Source organism: Tursiops truncatus, chromosome 20 (genome assembly GCF_011762595.2).
Source record: "Tursiops truncatus isolate mTurTru1 chromosome 20, mTurTru1.mat.Y, whole genome shotgun sequence".
Taxonomy (NCBI): Eukaryota; Metazoa; Chordata; class Mammalia; order Artiodactyla; family Delphinidae; genus Tursiops; species Tursiops truncatus.
The window spans coordinates 32,131,825-32,152,956 of NC_047053.1; the positions used below are offsets into that span (position 1 = coordinate 32,131,825).

General features: G+C 40.6%; 1 protein-coding gene across 13 annotated transcripts in view; it reads right to left on the reverse strand.

Annotated features, from left to right (window-relative positions):
* The window catches only part of ACACA (acetyl-CoA carboxylase alpha), a 277,855-nt gene that overhangs the window by 152,555 nt on the left and 104,168 nt on the right, over window positions 1-21,132 (reverse strand). For 11 of the 13 annotated variants that reach the window (XM_073797821.1, XM_073797819.1, XM_073797818.1 and 8 more), the window contains 8 exons: window positions 20,752-20,865; window positions 19,356-19,469; window positions 18,012-18,101; window positions 15,983-16,101; window positions 5,100-5,123; window positions 2,319-2,462; window positions 1,445-1,541; window positions 438-545 (listed from right to left, as the gene is read on the reverse strand). In XM_073797821.1, the coding sequence (XP_073653922.1) occupies window positions 438-545; window positions 1,445-1,541; window positions 2,319-2,462; window positions 5,100-5,123; window positions 15,983-16,101; window positions 18,012-18,101; window positions 19,356-19,469; window positions 20,752-20,865 (810 nt within the window). Of the gene's footprint in view, window positions 1-437; window positions 546-1,444; window positions 1,542-2,318; window positions 2,463-5,099; window positions 5,124-15,978; window positions 16,102-18,011; window positions 18,102-19,355; window positions 19,470-20,751; window positions 20,866-21,132 lie in introns of those variants that run through there. The other 2 variants (XM_073797815.1, XM_073797824.1) reach the window with 2 other exon arrangements.

Below are 21,132 nucleotides of genomic sequence, written 5' to 3' on the forward strand. Positions count from 1 at the left end.
GTCAACACAAGATATCCAAGTGACATAAAATTGCAAGGAGGATGGAAGTATAACTGATATTTCCAAGGCTGGGATGGAAGGGCTCAGAGGGTGCCTGAAGGGAGTTTGGGCCTAGACATGCAGAGTTAAGTCACCAAAAGGAATTCAGCAGGTGACTGGAAGTTCCAGACTGGAGCTCTGGAAAAGATTCAGGAATACAACTTCCCTTCCTTAAAACATTTTAAACATTTGAGGTCTAAATTTCTTGACATAAAAAAATACATGCATTTTATACTTTTGAATCACTTCGGAATTTTACCCCTACAAGCAGAACTATGTTAAAGACATAGCCGTTATCAGTGATAGGCCTTATATGTAGCAACTGATAAAAGGATGGATATGACACACTGCGAGAAGGAAAGTGGCCATCACCAGTTTCCATCCAACTGAGGACTTACATTTTGCTGGGTAAACTCTCGGAACATAGCTGCTAGCCTGTCATCCTCGATATCACAGTCAGTTTTGATAGCCACATTCAGAATGTGAATTGGTTCATCCCTGGGGATCTGTAACCCAAGAACACAAGGCAAGGAAATTAGGAGGCTGGCTAATACAGAGATGGAGAGAAGTTATAGTACTTGGTACCTGAAAAACAGATATGGTCCACAGGACACTTTCTGCTAGTATGAATAAGCAAAATGAAACCACTGCCCAACACCCACAATGGAGATTAAATAAAGACACCTAACTTTAAAAAAATAAGGCAGCAAAGGCATTAGCTAAAGGCGGCCCCAAATCTTGGCTTGATATGAACTTGAAGACCACTATGTCTCAACTTTTTCACCAATAGAATGGGAATGAAACCATTTGCAATATCTCTTCACAGAATGTAAAGGAAAATGAGTGAAAGAAACCATCTGAACATATTCCCATATAACATATTTCTAAACAGTGGAAGTATCAAACCATGGGAAAATAACCTGGTAGGGAAAAAACAGGATGTGTTTGCAGAGAAATGAAAAGAAGGGAAAGAAGGGTTTAATAAAAGGACAAAATTTTAAACAAAATATCGATTTTTTCTACTATCTAAAGTCCACAATTCCTTGAAGACTACGAACGCATTGCTCTGCAAATATACAAGCCATTACTGAGTAAGAATTAAAGCAATCAAAGCTCAAGTCTTTGAAACAACATTCAGAGACCTAGAGGCAGCTGCAATGGATATAGACAGCCTCATTCTACGCTATGGATTCCATGATTAATACAGTGGTTTTTATTTTTTAGGTTAGAATATATATTCCACCTGTTTCTAAAAATACTTTGATGATGCATATAAAATTAAATAATATAAAGTAGGGTAAAAAGATGAATTCTTCCCTACAATGTTCTACAATCAGAAAGAGAGTATATAGTACAAATCCTGTATCTGAAGGAGCAAAGCAGTCTCCCAAAGGGGACACTATACCTTGTCTTCATCATATAGAGATGTGTGACCTGCCTCAGGGAACGTGGGGCTTTGGGGTGGGGAATCACAGAAGCAGCCCATCACTTCATCAAAGATCCTGAAAAATACCAAAGAAACACCCACGATGAAAACCCAAGTGGCAGAAAATCTAAGTGGCAGGAAACTAACGCTGCCATTGCCAGCTCTGTCTAAAAGAATAATCTATCCTACCCTGCACTCAATTGTCAACTGAATAGAATCACCAGTGGCTAGAGGTGACATGCAAAATTTCACCAAGTGGCAGAAATTAGGAGGATGGATTGTTTAAACTTTAATAAACCATATATATTTCTTCTTTATAAAAAAGAATGATCTGAAGCTTTTTTGTTTTGTTTTTTTCATATGTAAGATATGAGCAGTGCTGCTGTCATCATCGGTCTTAAAGTAACAGAAAGAGCCTGGGACTAGAGCAGTGACACACCAACGTAATTACCCCTCCCCCTAGGGTAATGCATCAGTATACATCAAGAGATAGACGCTGAATGCATTTAATCAAAAGATGTATCGTCTCTGGTGGGGCTCACTCTAGTGTTGTGTTTAATTTCTCCTGACATTTCACTCATCACAGAGCAGACAGTTTCTTGTGTTAGCTACTAAGGAAAAGATGGTTCTTGTTTGTTTCTTTTTTTCTGACCAGGCTCATATAACAAGTAGAGGCTTGTAGAGTCTGCACAGAGGTGGAAAGGGAAGGACCTACACCTCTCCCAGAGCATATACCGCAAGGGCTACATCTCCTTAGCTGGTCCATGGCTAATCAGGGGACCTCTATTCATTTGGAAGAAAGCTGAGATGCCCAAGGCTCCCCTTGTATAGACACAGTTCCATGGTGCCTTACCTGACAAAATCTTCAAAAGTCCGAAAAGAGACCATTCCGCCCATCCGCTGACACGGTGGAGTGAATGAGTTGTCCAGCAGCACGTCGCTGACACTAGCTACATGAGTCATGCCATAGTGGTTGAGGTTGGAGGAGAAGGACATTCTAAATGGTAATTCAATCAAGTGCATTAGACAAGGAGAGTAGGAACAAGGACTGGGAGAGTCACAACAGGGAAAAGGAGCTGGGAGGAAACTGAAGTAGGGTCAGGTTGCAGAGCAGGTTTGGTTTTTTACCCACCTATAGATAAGGCTGTCTTGCTAGATTCACATGAACCCTTCCACTGGAATTTCCCCTCACACAAACCATATTTTTTACCAATCACTCCCCCCCCCAAACTTCTCCACATAAAAATCTAAGGACTGTCAGGAATATCATGATGGTTTTAATACCATGACATCATGACATGTCTAACGAATGAATAGCATATAGGGGTTAAAAACCATCCTGCATCTTCCCCTTCCTTAAAACGTCTCCTCTTTTAAAAGGATGTAAACAAGCCAAGTGAGTTGTAACTAGGCAACACTTAAGGCATTTTTCTCTAGGAATTGTAATAGATTAAGTATTCACAGATAGATATATGCATATCAGCAACAACTCTAAGTCATTTGGAATGGCTTAGTAAATCATAAAAAACACAATTCCTCAGAGAGAAACAAGTAACAATCTGTAAAAGGAACTTTACTGAGGTATCTATTTTTTCCTTGAATGGGCTGACGGGGAGCGCAGTTATGAGGATTATAGCTTCTCCCTTTTTGAAAGAGAGACAGTTTTGCAAAATTTCCTTTTTTATATTTAAACACATTTCTATACCAAAGTAAACATATCTTCATTGAAAGCCCTTAATGAATCCCAGCAAGATACAAAAGGGCAGAGCATGGGTTTCAAAGTACGTGTAAGCATGACAAACAAGTGTAAACGGAGATGCACAAAGAGAACCGATTTGTTCAATCTAAAAACATAATGAATCTGGATATTCCTTGACGCACCTCAGCAGGAGGTACTGATAGATACTACTGTAAAGTGTTTGTGATGCCCAGTCAATCAAGACAGTCTGTTAGGAAGGACCAAACTAAAGGAGGCCTCCAGGACTTGCCCAACATGTTACTGGCATACTGATCTGAAGCACGTTCAGAGCAAGGCAATGGCACTTGAACTTTGGGGAGCTGCTCAAAAGTCTCCTTGAAGTGCACTGCCTGCAGTGTTGCAGGGGGCAAGAGAGCCAGCAAAGTGGGCTATAGATCTGGGTACATAAACGTACTCTATTGCAAACTGTAATTATAAAAGGCAATGGAATTTTTTACAGAATGGGAGTGCTGCTCACACAGACTATTAGAGACTGACACTCCCGGTTTTTATTCCTTTGGTAAATGATGACTATGAAAAAGTACTTCAACTTTTGACAGTACCAGGGACTAGAAGGTAGAGTGGAAGAGGAAACCATTGATACCATGAATGAAACAGACAAATGAAACACACATCAAGCAAGTCTTACACATGGTGCTCACTAGAAACTGGGATTCAGAGCTGTATGAACTCAGAAGTGCTATCATCCTTTTCTAGGATCACCAAATATATTTAGTAAAGAAGCAAGTTTGTGAGGCATTGTATCTTCTCTTCCTGCCTGGCATTAGACAGGAAAGAGAATCCAGATAACCCTTAAAGGGAACCCCCTCTGAAGATGCTAACAGTCTATGCTTGCGGCAAACATGGGGTTAAGAATCTTTTTCACTCAACTGAACCCCATCGGAAATACCCACATTTCAGTTTCCCCCACTGCTATGCTCTTGGACCAGGACAGCTAAAGGCAAGCAGGAGTGAAGCAAGCCCACTCTTCAAGAGCAGACAAGAGGACCAAACAAAACACTCCCTTTCCTCTCCCCATCCAAATTGGATGCCAAAAGCTATACACAGTTTTGATTACTTAATATTTAAAGGGAGAGGGACAAAATAAACATAAGCCTATAAATATTTCAACAAATAACTGATCATCTACAAAGACGTCAGCACCCACATGTTACGGCTTTAAGCACTTTGTGGATTCCAGTCAGAACTGCTATCCTCTCAAACTTGCATTGTGTTGCCTTGCTTGGCTCAGGAGCAGAAGGAAATCAAAATGTTAAAATACCACTTGTGTTATTACTGGTCTGGAAACGTTTCACAGGGCTACACACATCAAAACTTCAAATACACTTTCCAATGTAATCTCATTACATGTCTGAAATAAAACTTGACTTTCATAGCATCATAACACTTTATAGAAAAACAGCTAACAAACTGATGAAACATGAGATCAGCTATTTCTGCATGTGTGTTCCTCTAAAAGGAGAAGCAAATTAGAGAAAATATAAATTGAAAAACTGATGAACAATTTGCCAGGATAGGAGTAACTGTAAGGGTTTCTCCTCTGAAAGCCCCAAACAGAGAACTTAGCAAAATGAGATGTTTACAGCAAAGCTGAACATGGGGCAGAGGATTCCCCTATTGTACACAGCTAGACGGGAGCTGTTCCATACTGAGGCTTTTCGAGCACTGCTTTTTGAATGGCTGAAGAAAAGCTGAAGACATGTTTTCCAAACAGAAAAAATAATTTAGTATGTCCAAAGGGGAGCTCAGGACTCCCTAGCAGAAAGATAACATGTTAGCTTGTCAAGTGTAGTGTTATTTTTTCCCCTGATTTTCCTAAAAGGTGCTTTTAATTGCAGAAAAAACAAAAAACAAAAAAAACTAAATATACGGTACCTGTTTAGCGTGGGGATGTTCCCTCTGTAATTAAACAACCACAGTTAGTTATTGATAGGTTAGTGCAAGCCATAATAAAAGAATTGTCAGAGCAGATACAGACCAGTCGTGAGGAGCCCCAGCGTGGCAGCTCTGGCATTCGGCAGACATAATTAAGTGCTCATTACCCTTCAACCCCCCGGGTGCTTCCGCCTCCTGACCTACCTCACCACAGCAGCTGTTGATGGAAAGGGTCAAAATGTATTTACCATGGAGTATTTTTTATAGCTCTATTACAAAATAATAATTCAGAGTAAGGATAAACCACAGGCTCATGAAAATTAAAGCTGTATAATATGGTATATTATCTTAAGCTTCAACAAGAAATATAATTCTCGACAAAATTCTTAGAGAATCTTCTTAACTTGTTCCTATTTTACTAAAAATGCAATAAGGAGGTTCAGAGAAGTTGATTCCACAGCCTCTCCCACCTTAATTGATTTTCTAGGATGTGTGATGAACCTACAAACTCTCCTCTAGAGAAAAGAAGCCGGGCACCTGGGCTCCCAGCTCCCTTTTCTAATTCTCTTTAACCCTGCTCTTCCTCCTGTAGACTGGGCTGGGATGGGGGTAGCAGGTGGTGTAGGAAAGGAGTGTACTCTGTGCCATAGGAGCTTAAAGGAACTGAAAAGCATGCAGGAATGTGATGATTCATGACTCTATGACTAGAGTGGTATAGACTGTTAAAAATGAATTAATTAATAATTTTTAAGTGAAATGAATTTAGGGAAATAATGACTTTTAAAAATTGCTGTACGCTTAAAATCTCTAGGCCTTCCATAAATAAAACCTTAACCTAAATTTGGCTAGCCCTAGAATTTCCTGAGAAAGAATATTTCCAAATCGTGAAAGACTAGGATAAGAATGGAAAGTGAAAAGCAAGTCTCCTGCCTTCTCTTTGGTCTTTGACACCAACGCTTTTTTCCCCCCTTTAATTTGACCTCAGTCACTTCCTCAACTGAAAAAAAAAAAAAAAAAATCAAACCCTTATTTTCAATGTTAAAAGGGAAAAGTTATACTTACCACCCACGATTTAGGAGTCCTATAAGGGGGCTGATGGGTTGATTATCTTAACCTTCTAACACTCTTTTATCAGCGTTTAATCATTGTCGGGGTTTTCTGGCACACAGGGGACTTAATGGGCAGAACATAGTGGGTGGTGCTGATGGTATATGGAAGGAGGAGAGTGGGAGGAAAATGATGCACTTTCCATGGCAGTGAAAGGAGCAGAACAGACTGAGCCGGCCATATAAATAAAGAACTATGACATATCGCTGCACACACACTGTATACCTCGTGTGATTTGTGAGTAGCAATGCTCTTTGCATCAAACCTGTATCACAGAGCAAATTCATAAGGCAGCAAGAGCCACCTCCGAGTGCAAAAACCTGCACCTTTGCTGTTTGGAGTCTTTGAGCCTCTCATTCAGGGGAATGAGTTTCATTTTACAAGAGGTCCTTAGTTATAATGCACTTGGCCCTCATCAACAAACAAAAAGTACGCAGAGGTTCTAGAGCAGAAGCAGAAAACTAACAGTAAATGCTAATGAAAATATAGGAAAGTCTTCCTTTTAAGATATAAAAAGGAGTCTAAAGAAAAGGGCCACCTGCAGTCTCTAAACTATAAGCCTCAGTTCAGAGAGAAGAACCCTACAACCAAAGCAATCTCAGGCTCCTTCCATCCAGGTTTCTCGAATTTAGAAACCAGTATAGTCTCTCTCAACTGTTAACCAATATTTTACACTAATAAAATGGTCTCACTGCTTCTGTGACTACTCTAATCCCTTAGGGAGTCTTCACAAGATGAGGGCCAAGTTTTCAGCAGAAAAAGGCCTGAATTGAAAAGAACACCACCAACAAAAAGCCAGCCCTTCTCCATCAGCAATCCTCAAGCTCTCACGGGAAACCCCCTGCTGCTTTGTTATAGGAATTAGGCACCATCTACACAGTATGGGATAAGAACAAAACTCCCAACATCTCCAGTTTTTAAAGGACTGGCCTCAAATCAATCACTTAAGAGGTAAGTTTAGAGTCAGCTTATCCCCTTTGGTATAGCAGAGAAGGAAGGTTAAACTCTCTACTACCAGGTAAATACTTAGCCACGTCCATAACAATCATCTATATATTTTGTAACTCTATACAGGGGCTATTTGATCAATTTAAGAAAATGACCGATGTGGCATACTGCACACAATTGTGATACAGTAGAAAGCTAGCTCAGTGGTCTGCACATAAATAACCAACAAACGTAGAGATTGTATGAGTCAAATATCCCACTTATATAGCTAAAAATAAAATAAAATCTGCCACATTTCACTGCATACTCATCACGCAAAAATAATCAAATTTCTCAATCTCTGATAAGGCAATCAATTGCATTTTCAAATACAAAAAGAGTATAAATTCACTTGTAAGACACCTGTTTAGGCTCTTCAGAGCACTTACGATGATGAATCTTCATTCACAATGTTGTGAAAAATATTAGAATCATTTTCCTTCCAGTAGATTAGCTCCATTTTACAAATGTGATCACTGAGAAACCAAAGGGGAAGCTTTCCAAGGACACTGCTAAATATGGTGTCAAAAGCCAGAATCTAGACCTGGCATTTTCTCATCTCAGCTCCTGAGGCTAGCATTCCACATCAATATTGACTAAATTTAAAAAAGGACAAGAGAAATCCTTTGAATTTTGAGGTGCTCAGCATTAAGTCACCTCTGATTTTACTGACCTGCCTGCCTAGAATGGCTGGAGAGCCTGCTTCAATACGAAAGCAAAGTCAGAGTTGCTGCCTGCTGGCTGAACCCTCTTTACTTAAGGAACACCAACTTCTCTGGCTGTCACAAGTTCTCCGAGCCTTTTACCATCCCTTCCAGCTGAATTTCATTTTGCTTGATTCTAGCTGGCCCTACATAAATCTTTTATCATATAAAAATGCTCCTGATTCTTTTGCCTTCTAACTGGAAGGGAAAAAAAAGACCCTATATGAAAATGATGGGGATGCATGCAAACAAGCAGTGGTTACATCAAGCTGTAACTGAGAGCCAGGATAGGGCAAATCTTTTGAAATCAGGCAGCAAAGCAGAATCAGAAGAGGTCGACTGAATAACCTACTGGCAGTCACTAACAGCAGTACCATAGGAGAAACAGCAATTTGACTGGCTGTGACCAGTGGTGGTCTCCTTGTGTGACTATGCTTCTGCAGGAGAATCCAGATCAAGAGCTGTAGAACACATCTGAACCATGTATTTCTACTGGCATCTCCCCCACCACCTCCTTGCAGCTCAGATGCCCGGACTCCACTGCAGAGCTTTCGTTTACAATAAAATGATCGTGGCTTCATTCATTTGCAGCCCCTTTAAAGCCCCTTCTCGGCTCTGCTGGAAGATTTTGCTCTTTCTGAAACAAGTATGCCAACAGAGCTACAACATATACTATTGCCTGCTATATAATTAGCTACAAACCCACAGCACAAAACTACAGGGATTTACAGGTGCCCTAGATTCTGCTTTTCCTTCCCCCTGGAATCAGCTAGTCTTCCTTGACAAGAAGGGACCTTGGGCTACCCTAATGATATATTGAGAGTTTTAAACTCGACTCTCCAATCTTCCAAGGCTAGAGTGCCAAAATAACACAGCAGAGACCAGAAGCTGAGCCATGGATACAGGAAAGCACTTAAACCTGCTGAGAATCTTCTCTTATGCCAGATGCTTGCATCTTAGCAGCAGACTAGCCTGCATGAAGGAAGCAAGCACTGTAGAGTTTTATTTATTTATAGCTCATTCTGGCCTGCTAACTACAACCAAATGCTCCCACTGCTAAAAAAAATGCTGCAAGTTGTATGACTTTTGAGTGTCTCAGTACGAGCCAAAGAAGGGTCTAATCTCTGGGTATCAAAGATGATCAGAATCCTCAAGAATGGCAATGGGCTGCCGATTAGCCCCATAGACGGCTTCTGATTTCTAAACTTCCTCACAACCTTCTTCATGAAAAGAAGGCCCAGAGGCCACCCACCAACAGCTAAACTCTGAAGGTGCCAAGCAGCCCAAACTCAGTCATGGCCAAAACATGTGGTATCAGGGGAGAACACAGCCGACCTCTTCTGGATGCGAGATGGGAGAAGAGGAAAATGCTTGAATTAAAACATTATAACATAGAAGGCCAAATTCACAAGGAGCAAATAGCAGAGAAAGTGCAGTGCAACTCAAATTAACTAAAGTATGGATTTCCATGTAAGAAATAGGTGGAAATAAACACCAGTAAGTCTTCACCCATCATGTACGTACAGAAATATACAACAAAATGGACTTCCATCTTCTGCATCAATTGTAGTGCTTCTCATTTGCATCACAGATTAAAAGTTTAAAAAAATGGACTATGTTCACTAATATGTATTACTTATGAAAATCATTTGGAGTTTTAAATTTCATACTCCCAGACTGTCATAATATGCACAGCCATATGCATAGCCACAGAGTTTATGGGATAATATACTTTACATATGTTTGTATAAATATTTTAGAAGATCAAATACAAAGGCTGACTAAAGAACTTATTTGTTTCCAGATTATTCTGAGTTACTTAATATGTCCAAAGCTAAGTAAAATCGTGAATGTCAAATGATTTGATGAATCGTCAAAAATACATTCAGGAAGAGGCTTTAGTGTAACAAGCTTTTCCATCACCAGCACCACAGAGTGCTAAAAGTAGGGTTTCAGAATGAGAAAAAAGACACACACACACACCACCTCTGGCTCTAAACCCTGAGCCTCCCTGGAAGAAGACAGAGAAAAAGGAATGCTGAATGATAACAGTCTGAGCTCCAGGATTAATCCATGTAAAATACTGGTTGAACTCACTAAAGAGCTGGCCTGATGGAATCTTAGACAAAAGAATTAAGTCCTAAAAGTCTGAATAATAATAAAATGTCCTCTTAGTGCAGACCAGCTATCCTGACTACTCCTGCACCAAGAAAAAGACTGAAGAAACTCCCTCATTTCTCCTCTAAGGACAATTGCTAACTGGCTACAAATCACCTTTAAAAAATGACAGCAAAAATCCCCTCCCCTCAAAAAAATTCACATACAATAGGACATAGTCCTTATACGCTAAGAAGATAAAGAAGGAAAAAAAATCCACACATTTCCCATATATATAGGTGTTCCATATATAAATATAGAGGTTTCCTACTATGCTTAAGTCAAGTGTACCTGCTGTTCAAGCGAAAGGAATTTAAGAAGAAAAGGGTATATCTAGGCCAGGAGCTTCCTTTAGTAAAGCTCTAATATCTGGATCCTCTGGTGCATAAGACCTGAGGACACTGAATAAGTTGCAACTACAGTTCCCATAAAAATTTGAAAGTCTTACATAGAAGATCAGGAAGTAGATGACATACCTTGGCTGAAGCCTGCCTAGCAAGAAGGATGATGAGAAAGTCACAGAGGTAAGAAATTGTTTAGTCATCTGCTGCCTTTTTTAAAAAAGAAAATATTGTGAGGAGTATTAGAAAAAAACAGGCAAATTATACTGAAACACAGAGTAACTAAATGTCAAACAAAAGTTTCAGTCCACAAGATGAATAAGCATCACAGATCTGCTGTACAACAGTGTACCTAAAATCAACAATAATACATTGTATACTTAAAAATTTAAGAGGGTAGATCTCATGTTAAATGTTCTTTCCACAATAAAATTTAAAAAAATTTTTAAGTATAAGAAAATGTCAAGCAATACAAAGTTCCACAATGAATTTAAACAAAAAGGTACCAAACATGTTGGCCATGTGCTAATTGCCCAAATGCGCTGAAAAGGGTGTTTCTTCTCCCTTCTCAGAGGCTGCTCCACTTATTTGCAATGGCAGCTGCTTGTGCTTTGCCTGCTTCTCTAAAAATCAAAACGTGCAAATGGGACACGGTCTTCAATCCAAGTGGCATCTGAGGCATTTTCCTGAAAAAATACTCTGCTATTGTCAGTTTACAGACAAAGAGCCATGTTTCATCCCAAGCCACGGGGGCTAAATCACTAGTCAAAAACAAACCACAGGAATAGAATTCCACCAGATGACCCCATACACAACAAGAGACTGTAGTCTTGCTTTGATAATACAGCTTAGAAAGATACTCCCAAGGACTTGCTGGACAAGTTTAGTCTACTTCAAATGAATGTCTGGGGACTTCCCTGGTGGTCCAGTGGTTAAGAATCCGCCTTCCGAATGGACTTGAGGACACGGGGAGGGGGAAGGGTAAGCTGGGACGAAGTGAGAGAGTGGCATGGACTTATAAATACTACCAAATGTAAAACAGATAGCTAGTGGGAAGCAGCCGCATAGCACAGGGAGATCAGCTCGGTGCTCTGTGACCACCTAGAGGGGTGGGATAGGGAGGGTGGGAGGGAGATGCAAGAGAGAGGAGATATGGGGATATATGTATATGTATAGCTGATTCACTGTTATACAGCAGAAACTAACACACCACTGTAAAGCAATTATACTCCAATAAAGATGTTAAAAAAAAAAAAGAATAAATGTAGAAAAAGAAAAAAAAGAAGGATCCGCCTTCCAATGCAGGGGACGTGGGTTTGATCCCTGGTCGGGGAGCTAAGATCCCACATGCTGCAGGACAACTAAGCCCACACGCTCTGGAGCCCACATGCCACAACTAGAGAGAAGCCCATGCGCAGCAACGAAGAGACCGCATGCTGCGACTAAGACCCGACGCAGCCAAATGAATAAATAAATAAACATTTAAAAAAAAAAAAAAAAAAAGAATGTCTGGCTAGAAATGGGAAGACCAAGTACCAGGAAAGAAAATGCAAAAACTGGTTAAAGAATGTATATGTTTTCTCCCCCAAGAATTTTTGGTTTGTTAACCCGAAATATAATATTGGGGAAATATAAAATTCTGTTTAGCATTAGATATGTAAAATATGTATATTCATATGCCTGTTCTCTGTTCTCACTGAACAATTTTTAAAGCATGTGTAAAATACTGTAGTACAGCTACAGTATCAGAAGTGGATGGTTGCTGTAACTACCAAGAATAAGCAACATAAGAATAAAAGTTTGTAAAAAGAAAAAAAAATCTCTCCTAGGGATACTACCATTAACATAAAACAAAGAGGACTCAGTTTGATTGTCCTAATTAATTCTTGGTCTACAGTTGAGCTGTCTATGTGGCTAGGAAGTGCTGGAAATATGGCTAGCCTGTATTGAGACATGCTGGAAGTAGAGAATACACTCTAAATTTCAAAGACTTTGTAAAAAGAATGGAAAATATCTGATTAATAACTTTTTATTACGTATTAAAATGGTATTTTGAGGGACTTCCCTGGCAGTCTAGTGGCTAGGACTCCACGCTTCCAGTGCAGAGGGTAGGAGTTTGATCCCTGGTTGGGGAACTAAGATCCCACCAGCCAGGCAGCCCAGCCAAAAAGAAAAATAAAAGGTATTTTGGATACAATGGGTTAAATAAAATGTTATTAAAAGTAATTTTGTCTGTTTCTTATTAAATATGGTCACTAGAAAATTTTAAATTACATATGTGGCTTGCATTATATTTCTATTGGACAGTGCTGGTCTAGTAGTAGTGATTCTCAATTGTAGATGGTCAACAGAATTATCAGAGAAGCTTTTTCAAGAAGTGGTCCCCTGGACTCTGGTTCAAAATTAATCAGAATCTTAAGAGCCAGGAACCCATATGTGTATTCTTAAAATACTTTGCAGATAATTCTGAGAATCACTGATCTAGAGGTTAGTGGACATAACTGTGTCCTTGAGCCTTACAGGAACTGAGAGTGGAATAAACTCTGGTAGACAGTCTCCTGTAATTTATTTCTGTAGAATTAGAAACAATAATGCTTATGGCCTGCTTGTTCAAAACAGTAAGAACAGAAAAGAACAAAAGTACTGAGGTTAGAAAAAAAGGTTGGAACTTGACTCAAAACTAGCTAAAACTAAGATACCCTAGAATTCTTCTGTAAGGGTTGCAGGCCTATGATATAATAAAGAATTTGGCCTTTGTCCCTGGTTCCTGGGAGAGAGACTCTAAATCCTTGGAACTTCTCAAGTAATAGAAGTGCCTTCATTATTCATGTGCCCCTTGGATCACACCTGAGTTTATGCTAAGAGATAACTCAGGACAGGGGCTACTCACTAGGAAGACCAACCATGTGATGAGAGGGTCAGCTGGACCTCTGGGGAGGGAAGAGAAGCTGGAGAGTGAGTTTAATCACATGGCCAATGAGTCAATCAATCGTGACATTGTAATGAAACCCTGATAGAAACTCTGGGCACCGAAGCTCAATGGAACTTCTTGGTTGGTGAACACACTGATATGCTGGGAGGACAAGGTACCCTGATTCCACAGGGAAAGAACTCTGTGTTCAGGACCCACCCACCACCCCCCAGACCTTACTCTATGTATCTCTTCACTTGTCTGGTCCTGATCAGTATCTTTTATTAAAAAAACTGTGATCGTAAGTATAGTGTTTTGCTGAGTTCTGTTAAGTTGTTCTAGTGAATTATTGAACCTGAAGGGGTCATGGGAACCCCCAAATTTGTAGCCAGTTGGTCAGAAGTGTGGGTGGCCTGGGAACCCAACTTGTGGCCACATCTGAAGTAGAGGTAGTTTTGTGAAGAACTGAGCCGTTAACTAGTGGCATCTGATCTAACTCCAGGTGGTAAGTGTCAGAATTGAATTGCAGTACACCAACTGGTGTCAGGATAAGGGCATAACTCCAAATTGTAACAAAAACATTTATAAGAAAATATAAAATCTTACAAAACTAAATCCAAGTAGCAAATCTGTAATAACTGAATAAGCCATGCTCTAAAATTAAATATAGCATTCTGTAATTAAATCTGATAATACATCTTCTATTCCTAAACTAACAAAAGGATTTTAGACCTAAAAAGCATTAAAGCAATTTTAGTTTTCTGGTTTCCACGAAGACTATTTTCTCTTTCCTCCTTTATTTTCCCTATCTTCACCTTTACATCTACATTAATAATAATAATAATCCAGCAGTTTATAATTCTGTATACATACAACCAAGGAAGACTTTAGAAAGATGACAGGATTACTGCTCTGTTCCGGTCTGGTCTTTATCCAGAGGAATGTGTACACCTCAGTTGTTGGGAGGGACACGTATACAAGTTTTGAAACCATATCAGCAATAACCAATAACCACCCTTGAGATGGAAAGGTGAATAAGATTTCTTAACAAACAGTTAAGAAGCATGTCTCTCATTTTCCAATCGACTTTCCCTCACCAAATTGGACACAGATCCTCAAATTTAAAAGTAGGACAGGGAGAGCAATTCAGAAAGGCAAGGGGAGCAATGAGGGAAGGAAGGAAATCACAAGCAGCTCTGTGGCCTGACTACAAATCACTGCCCAAAGGGATGAGGTAGCAGAAAGCAGGAAGAAAAGGAGAATGTTCCAAGAATTACAAAGAGCATTAAGTTTAGCATGTAGTTCTCTACAATTATTCAAGGAACGCAGGAAAAGAAAGAAGCCTGAGCACCGAGCCCATGTGTGCCATGAGTACCTCGCTGCTCGCTGAAGGACAGCCATTCGTTTCTAGAAAATGAGATTCTGAAATCCATGGAGGCAAAAATGTACCGAGAGATGCTTGCTAAATCAAGGATATATGCTTTTCTCTGCCAGCCATAAGGTATTTTCGAGGTAGAGAAGTGAAAGGACCTTCTCAGACAAAGAAGACAAGTACTTTTTCTGAAGATGCTACTGCTCATCTGCTGACCTCTCCTGTATCAACAGTGGCATCCAGTGGCTGCAAGTCTCAGCACACACTTCTTTGTCTCTAGGAAGAGTTTCTATTGCTTTGGGTGAAGTGGCAATTTGGAACAAAACCATTTCTGTTGTCTATAACTAAGGATCCCCAAAGACATAGTACTTTGAAATAAAAAGTGAAGAACCAAGCCCATAAAGCAGAAATGGAGCTTAAGATTGGCTGTGGTTATTTGTATTTCCTGTGGTATTACTGAAAAGAATGAAAATACGGGAGGAGATGAACATATGTGTGGGTGAAATTCCTAAGTTTTCACTGCCTCAGAATACTTTAAAAATAAATGAGATTACGGGCTTCCCTGGTGGTGCAGTGGTTGAGAGTCCGCCTGCCAACGCAGGGGACACGGGTTCGTGCCCCGGTCCGGGAGGATCCCACATGCCAGGGAGCGGCTGGGCCCGTGAGCCATGGCCGCTAAGCCTGCGCATCCAAAGCCTGTGCTCCGCAACGGGAGAGGCCACAACAGTGAGAGGCCCGCGTACTGAAAAAAAAAAAAAAAAAAAAAAGAACAAAGGGACTTCCCTGGTGGTGCAGTGGTTAAGAATCCGCCTGCCAGTGCAGGGGACACAGGTTCAATCCCTAGTCCGGGAAGATCCCACATGCTGCGGAGCAACTAAGCCCGTGCGCCACAACTACTGGGCCTGTGTGCCACAACTACTGAAGCCCATGCACCTAGAGCCCATGCTCCAGAGCAAGAGAAGCCACTGCAATGAGAAGCCTGCACACCGCAACGAAGACCCAACACAGCCATAAATAAATAAATAAATAAATTTCTAACAAAAGAGAATGAATGGAGTAATCCTAAATTTCTATCTTAATTAGACCATACTTTCTCTCTCCAGATCAAAGATCAAAAAAATAAAAAAAGAAATGGACACCAAGAGGCTCTTCTTCTCATGGTTTAAACATGTTCATTTTCTGCTCTACATTTCCAGCTTAGAAAACCATACAGAATGGTCACACACATATTACCCACCCCCACCCTCCCTTTAACTCTGATAGAGCTCTGGTTGGCTCAGGTGCACACACCAGCTCAAACTCACCTGTTTGGATGAGATGTGGGCAGCATGAACTGGAATTCCACCACGCAGGTGTTGTCCTTAAGCTGGCGGTGTTGTACACTGTTAAGTTCATAGGCAATATAAGCCCTTCGAACATACACCTGGTTAAAAAGTAATCCTCAGTAAATACACTTCAAAAACAGAAACTAAGAGATGGTTAGCCCAGGAAAAAGACAGTCTTGAAAAGAGGTGTCTGATGCAGAAGAAGGTGGTCTGTGGTGACAAGTCCCAAAGCCCCGTACATACATACCTTGCTTTAATTAATAAAGCTGGAGTCTTAAAACTATACCCATGACTATAAATGGAAACAAAGCTAGCCTTCCTCTGCTGGACACCTCTAGGTGTGCTATAAACCCTTCACACTGACCTAAACTCGAGAGAAAGTTTCATCAGTTAGCACAAAAGTATATAGAACCATGACTATTAATTCATTACACATGATGATTTCAACAGAAGATAAAAGCAAACAGGGAGAGGGACTTCCCTGGTGGCACAGTGGTTAAGAATCTGCCTGCCAATGCAGGACACATGGGCTCGAGCCCTGGTCCGGAAAGATCCCACATGCCGCGGAGCAACTAAGCCCGTGCGCCACAACTACTGAGCCTGCGCTCTAGAGCCCACGAGCCACAACTACTGAAGCCTGTGCTCTGCAACAAGAGAAGCCACCACAATAAGAAGCCCGCGCACAACAGTGAAGAGTAGCCCCACTCAACGCCCACGCACAGCAACAAAGACCCAACACAGCCATAAATTAATTAATTAGTTAATTAATTAAAATAAAAGCAAACAGGGAGAAAAATGAGAGGTGCTGATTCTGGGCCACCTGAGGAGTGAAGATAGAAGACAGAAACAATTGAAGTACAGTCTAACTCTTTCACTATCTTGCATCTTTGTTTCGTTTTCCCACTGGCCCAAATCGATTTTACAGTGTTTATATCCCCCAAACCTTAGGCAAAATCAGGAAGGCATAAGTTGACATATAATCTCTCAAATACACTAACTTGACTCAAAGAAACAGCAACAGGCCACGTCCCAGGAAAACCCGTCAGTCCAACCTCATGTACTTCACAGCTGATTTGCCATGCACATAAAATGAGACACATCAGCATGGGAGGTATGTCAGGAGACTTTGCATTAAATGGCATAAAAACACTATAGAACACTTAGATATTTTCAAATTTTGATATTTACTGAGTAGCACACATTACAGTCTCCCCACAGAATACAAATAAAAAGTAACCCAAAAGAGCTCGCAAAGGGCTGTAGTGGTATCATATCACATAAAATCATTGAAGACACTCCTTTTCCTCATGTTCAAAAAAAACATCTACTTGGCAACTTTACAGCAGTATTTGGGGCCTGCAATTTTTGTGCTTAATGAGGTAGTGTGCTGTAGTGGAAACAGAAAAGTCATGAGTCAGACTGACCTGGGTTCAAATGCAAACTCTTCCACTTACTATCCACATGAATTTGGGCAAGTCACTTAACCTCTCAGAGGCTCACCTTCTTCTACTTCATGAAGTAATTGTAGGATTAAATGAGAAAAATAAAGCACCTAAAACTCAGTTCATTAAATGTTATTACTTTCCTTCTCATGCCGAAATAGTTCATAAGAACTGCTTGACAATTCAGAATATAACTAAAATCCATTTTATTTGGCCCAAATCACAAAATGGTACTGTTCTGATCAGCCACATATTTTTTCACTTATTGTGTTAACAGGGAATCCTAATCATTATGAAATGGAAGAATTCAAATACCTGGTAAGTAGAATTGAAAAATGCTAGCAGCTATTTTCCTGTGATTGGAGCCCAGAAACTGGTGATTAGTTGAGTTGACACACTTGAGTAAAAGCAAGACCATTTGTTTCAGAGGAAAAGAGGAAGGTTCTCTACTCTTGAGAACCAACGTTAAGGCCAAAGAAAAAGGACAGATAACAATAGCCAAATGGACAAAAGGAGTCAGCCAGAAACTGAGAAAAAGGTCATGTCACGTTACTAGGAGAACCTACCTCCAGAGCTGCCATCCTCACGACCTGGTTGCTGTGATAGAAGAAGTTTGGTAGGACATCGAAAATTGACGTTTCGGACAAGATGAGTTTCTGGAAGGTACAAAGACAAGCTTAAACCATTACATCCATAAGAGAACAATTCCAATGGATAATATTTAGCATTTGAAGCATTTAGTGAAACTTAAGAATTTTGTCTATGAAGGTCATGTATGATCTTACCTTCTCTCTGCCTCAGCTTCCTCAGCTACAAAATGGGGAAAACAAGAATACCTATCCTCACAGGGCTGTTGAAGAGTTAATATACATAAAATTCTTAGACTAATGCATTAACAGTGCATTAATTATATGCTAATATAGGTGTTTATGGCTATTATTATCCTTTCTGACACAAATCCATACTTAACTTTTAATATATTGTCTCACTACTCCACTACGGTAAGCCATAGATTTTTGATTTTTGAACCCTCTATTTCAACTATGAACCAAATAAGCAAAAACATCCTTCCCCCCTCTTTAGTTTCCCCAGAACGAAATCTGATAGAAACCCTGAAGATTCCCTTGGCTAGGTATAATAATATTATCATTATTTCCAAGTAGAAAAATAGAAGTCATTCCTGACAAAATGGTGTTGTTTTAAAAATAATAGTCAAGGTTCTTTGAATTAGCAGTAAAATTAGCCAATATTCTTTTATAAAATTGGCTCTGGGGCTTCCCTGGTGGCGTAGTAGCTGGGAGTCCGCCTGTCGATGCAGGGGACACGGGTTCGTGCCCCGGTCCGGGAGGATCCCACATGCCGCGGAGCGGCTGGGCCAGTGAGCCATGGCCGCTGAGCCTGCGCCGTCTGGAGCCTGTGCTCCGCAGCGGGAGAGGCCATAGCAGTGAGAGGCCTGCGTACCGCAAAAAATAATAATAATAAATAAATAAATAAAATTGGCCCTGTATGAAGCTTAATAGTAAGCATTAAAATAAAATTAAATGATTATTTAAGTAGCTTTGCCTGTAGAAGACTAACGACTACCTATTTATACATCTGATTCAAATATCAGAAATCAACCAGTGCTACCACTTCATTCTGTCCTAGAATACCTTCTAGATAAAAGCGCAAGAGGTGAAGACTTCATTAGGACACTTCTATCAAGGCAGGCCTATTCAATTTTTAAGCTAAGCCACAATTCTAACAGCATTTTATGAAGAAAAAACACGTAAGTATAAATCATTTTAGAAATTCAAGGTATGAAACTTCATTACACAGAAAATCAAAATTGACTGACTGATTACTTCAACTATGCTTGGGAATAAAGGGGACAAGAGTGCAGAGTGGCAGAAAAGGGCTATAATGTATACCTGCAGGTTCTCAATGCAAAACTGATGTCCGTACATGTCAATAGCTGATAGGAAGATAGACTCTACTTGGTTATGGCGAAGCTCATATGATGGCAAATGGGAGGCAATAAGAACCTAGAGTGAGAGCAAAATAAAAGGCGTAAGTTCCTGAGGGAGTGATTATTCTAGGCTCCTATTAGGCAGCTCTGATACAAAAGCAATAAATATAAATCTGTAAGTGCAGGCATCAAAGATAAAACAGAGACCAAGTAAAACAACTTCTGGGTCCTGTAACATAAAGCCAAGGCCACCAAATACTGCATCTCAGTTGACTCTTACCATGATTTGCTTGTGAGCAATTTCCCATGGGGGCAGAGGGAGGGGGAGGGAGAAAAAACAGCTTCAATCAAGTTCCATCAGTGCATGTGATTTACCACTGCAGAGCTGCTAGTCCTGGGGACTGCATGACTAGCTGTTAATGGGGAATCAGGTCTGGCAGGCAACAGCTGTGGGGAAGGTTGGTGCAGCAGAGCTAGCCTTTTGCAACTCTGAAGGGGAAAGACTAGGAAAAGCTGCTCCGACAGCCCCAGGTACTCAGTCCCAAAGAGGAGGTGTCAGGATGTAACACCAATGCATGTGACGGGCAGAGAGAGTGAAAGCAGTGTCACAAACAAAAACAGGGACACGGTAGGACCTGAATACCCTCAGCAGGTCACTGAGAGGTTCAATAACTTTGAGTAATTCAGTGACATGGATACAATTGTAGAGAAAGCAGAAGGTCACTGAACAGCTTCAAATGCTGCTTCCTTGTCGATGCCCATGCGCTGGAACACAAAGGGAGTGCCAACTCCTGGCTTCCCTGCTGAAACCTTTTGGAATGGAAATGAAGACTACAGGGTGAAACTGGGCTGCTCTGGGGTTGTGCTGATTGCTAGCACCAAAGATTCATTTCATTATCTTCTTGCTTTCCACACTTGACTTTTTCCTATACACTTAAAAGTTTTCACCTGCTTCTAAGCTCCCTTTGGAAAGTAAGAAATATTAAACCTATTGCTTTCCCTCAGTCTCCTTTCCTCCATGTGACCCTGGTTTACTAGGAAGGGTAGGGAATAATAACAGGATTTTATAATGGGGAGAGGGCTTCTATTTTTTAAATTAATTTTTATTGCAGTATAGTTGCTTTACAATGTTGTGTTACCTTCTAGAGGGCTCCTGTTTTAAAGAAACTTAACGTTAATCTTTTCCTTTCTCTTTAAAAAACATATACCACGTGAGAATGTTTGTTCTGAGGGCAATGAGACATACATGGGAAATTGCATGACCTTTGGAAGGTACTGGAGGAAGAGCTCATTGCATCTAGGACTGCCCAGTCTATGAAAACCATTCCTCCCTCCGGACAGCCAACACATGTCCTTACCTGGCGGGCTCGGAGTGCCACCTTAGCATTGGTGGTCTTACTGAGTTGAGTTAGCTCCGTGAGGATATTCAGCAGCTCGTCAGTGAGAGTGGGGTCCCGGCCACACAACTGATCCTAATTGTTAATGTGACAAAGAACATACATATCCATGTTAAAAAGAACTGAGGTGGAGAGAACTTTGAAATGGGAAAAGGGAATAAAAACAAAGTAAACAGAGCTAGATTACTAAGATGCAAATGTCCTGTTACCTTTATCCTAAACAGTGTGGTAAAGAGATCCCAGAGGGGTACTTCCCTGGTGGTCCAGTGGTTAAGACTCCGCGCTTCCAATACAGGGGACGCGGGTTCAATCCCTGGTCAGGGAACTAAGATCTCACATGCC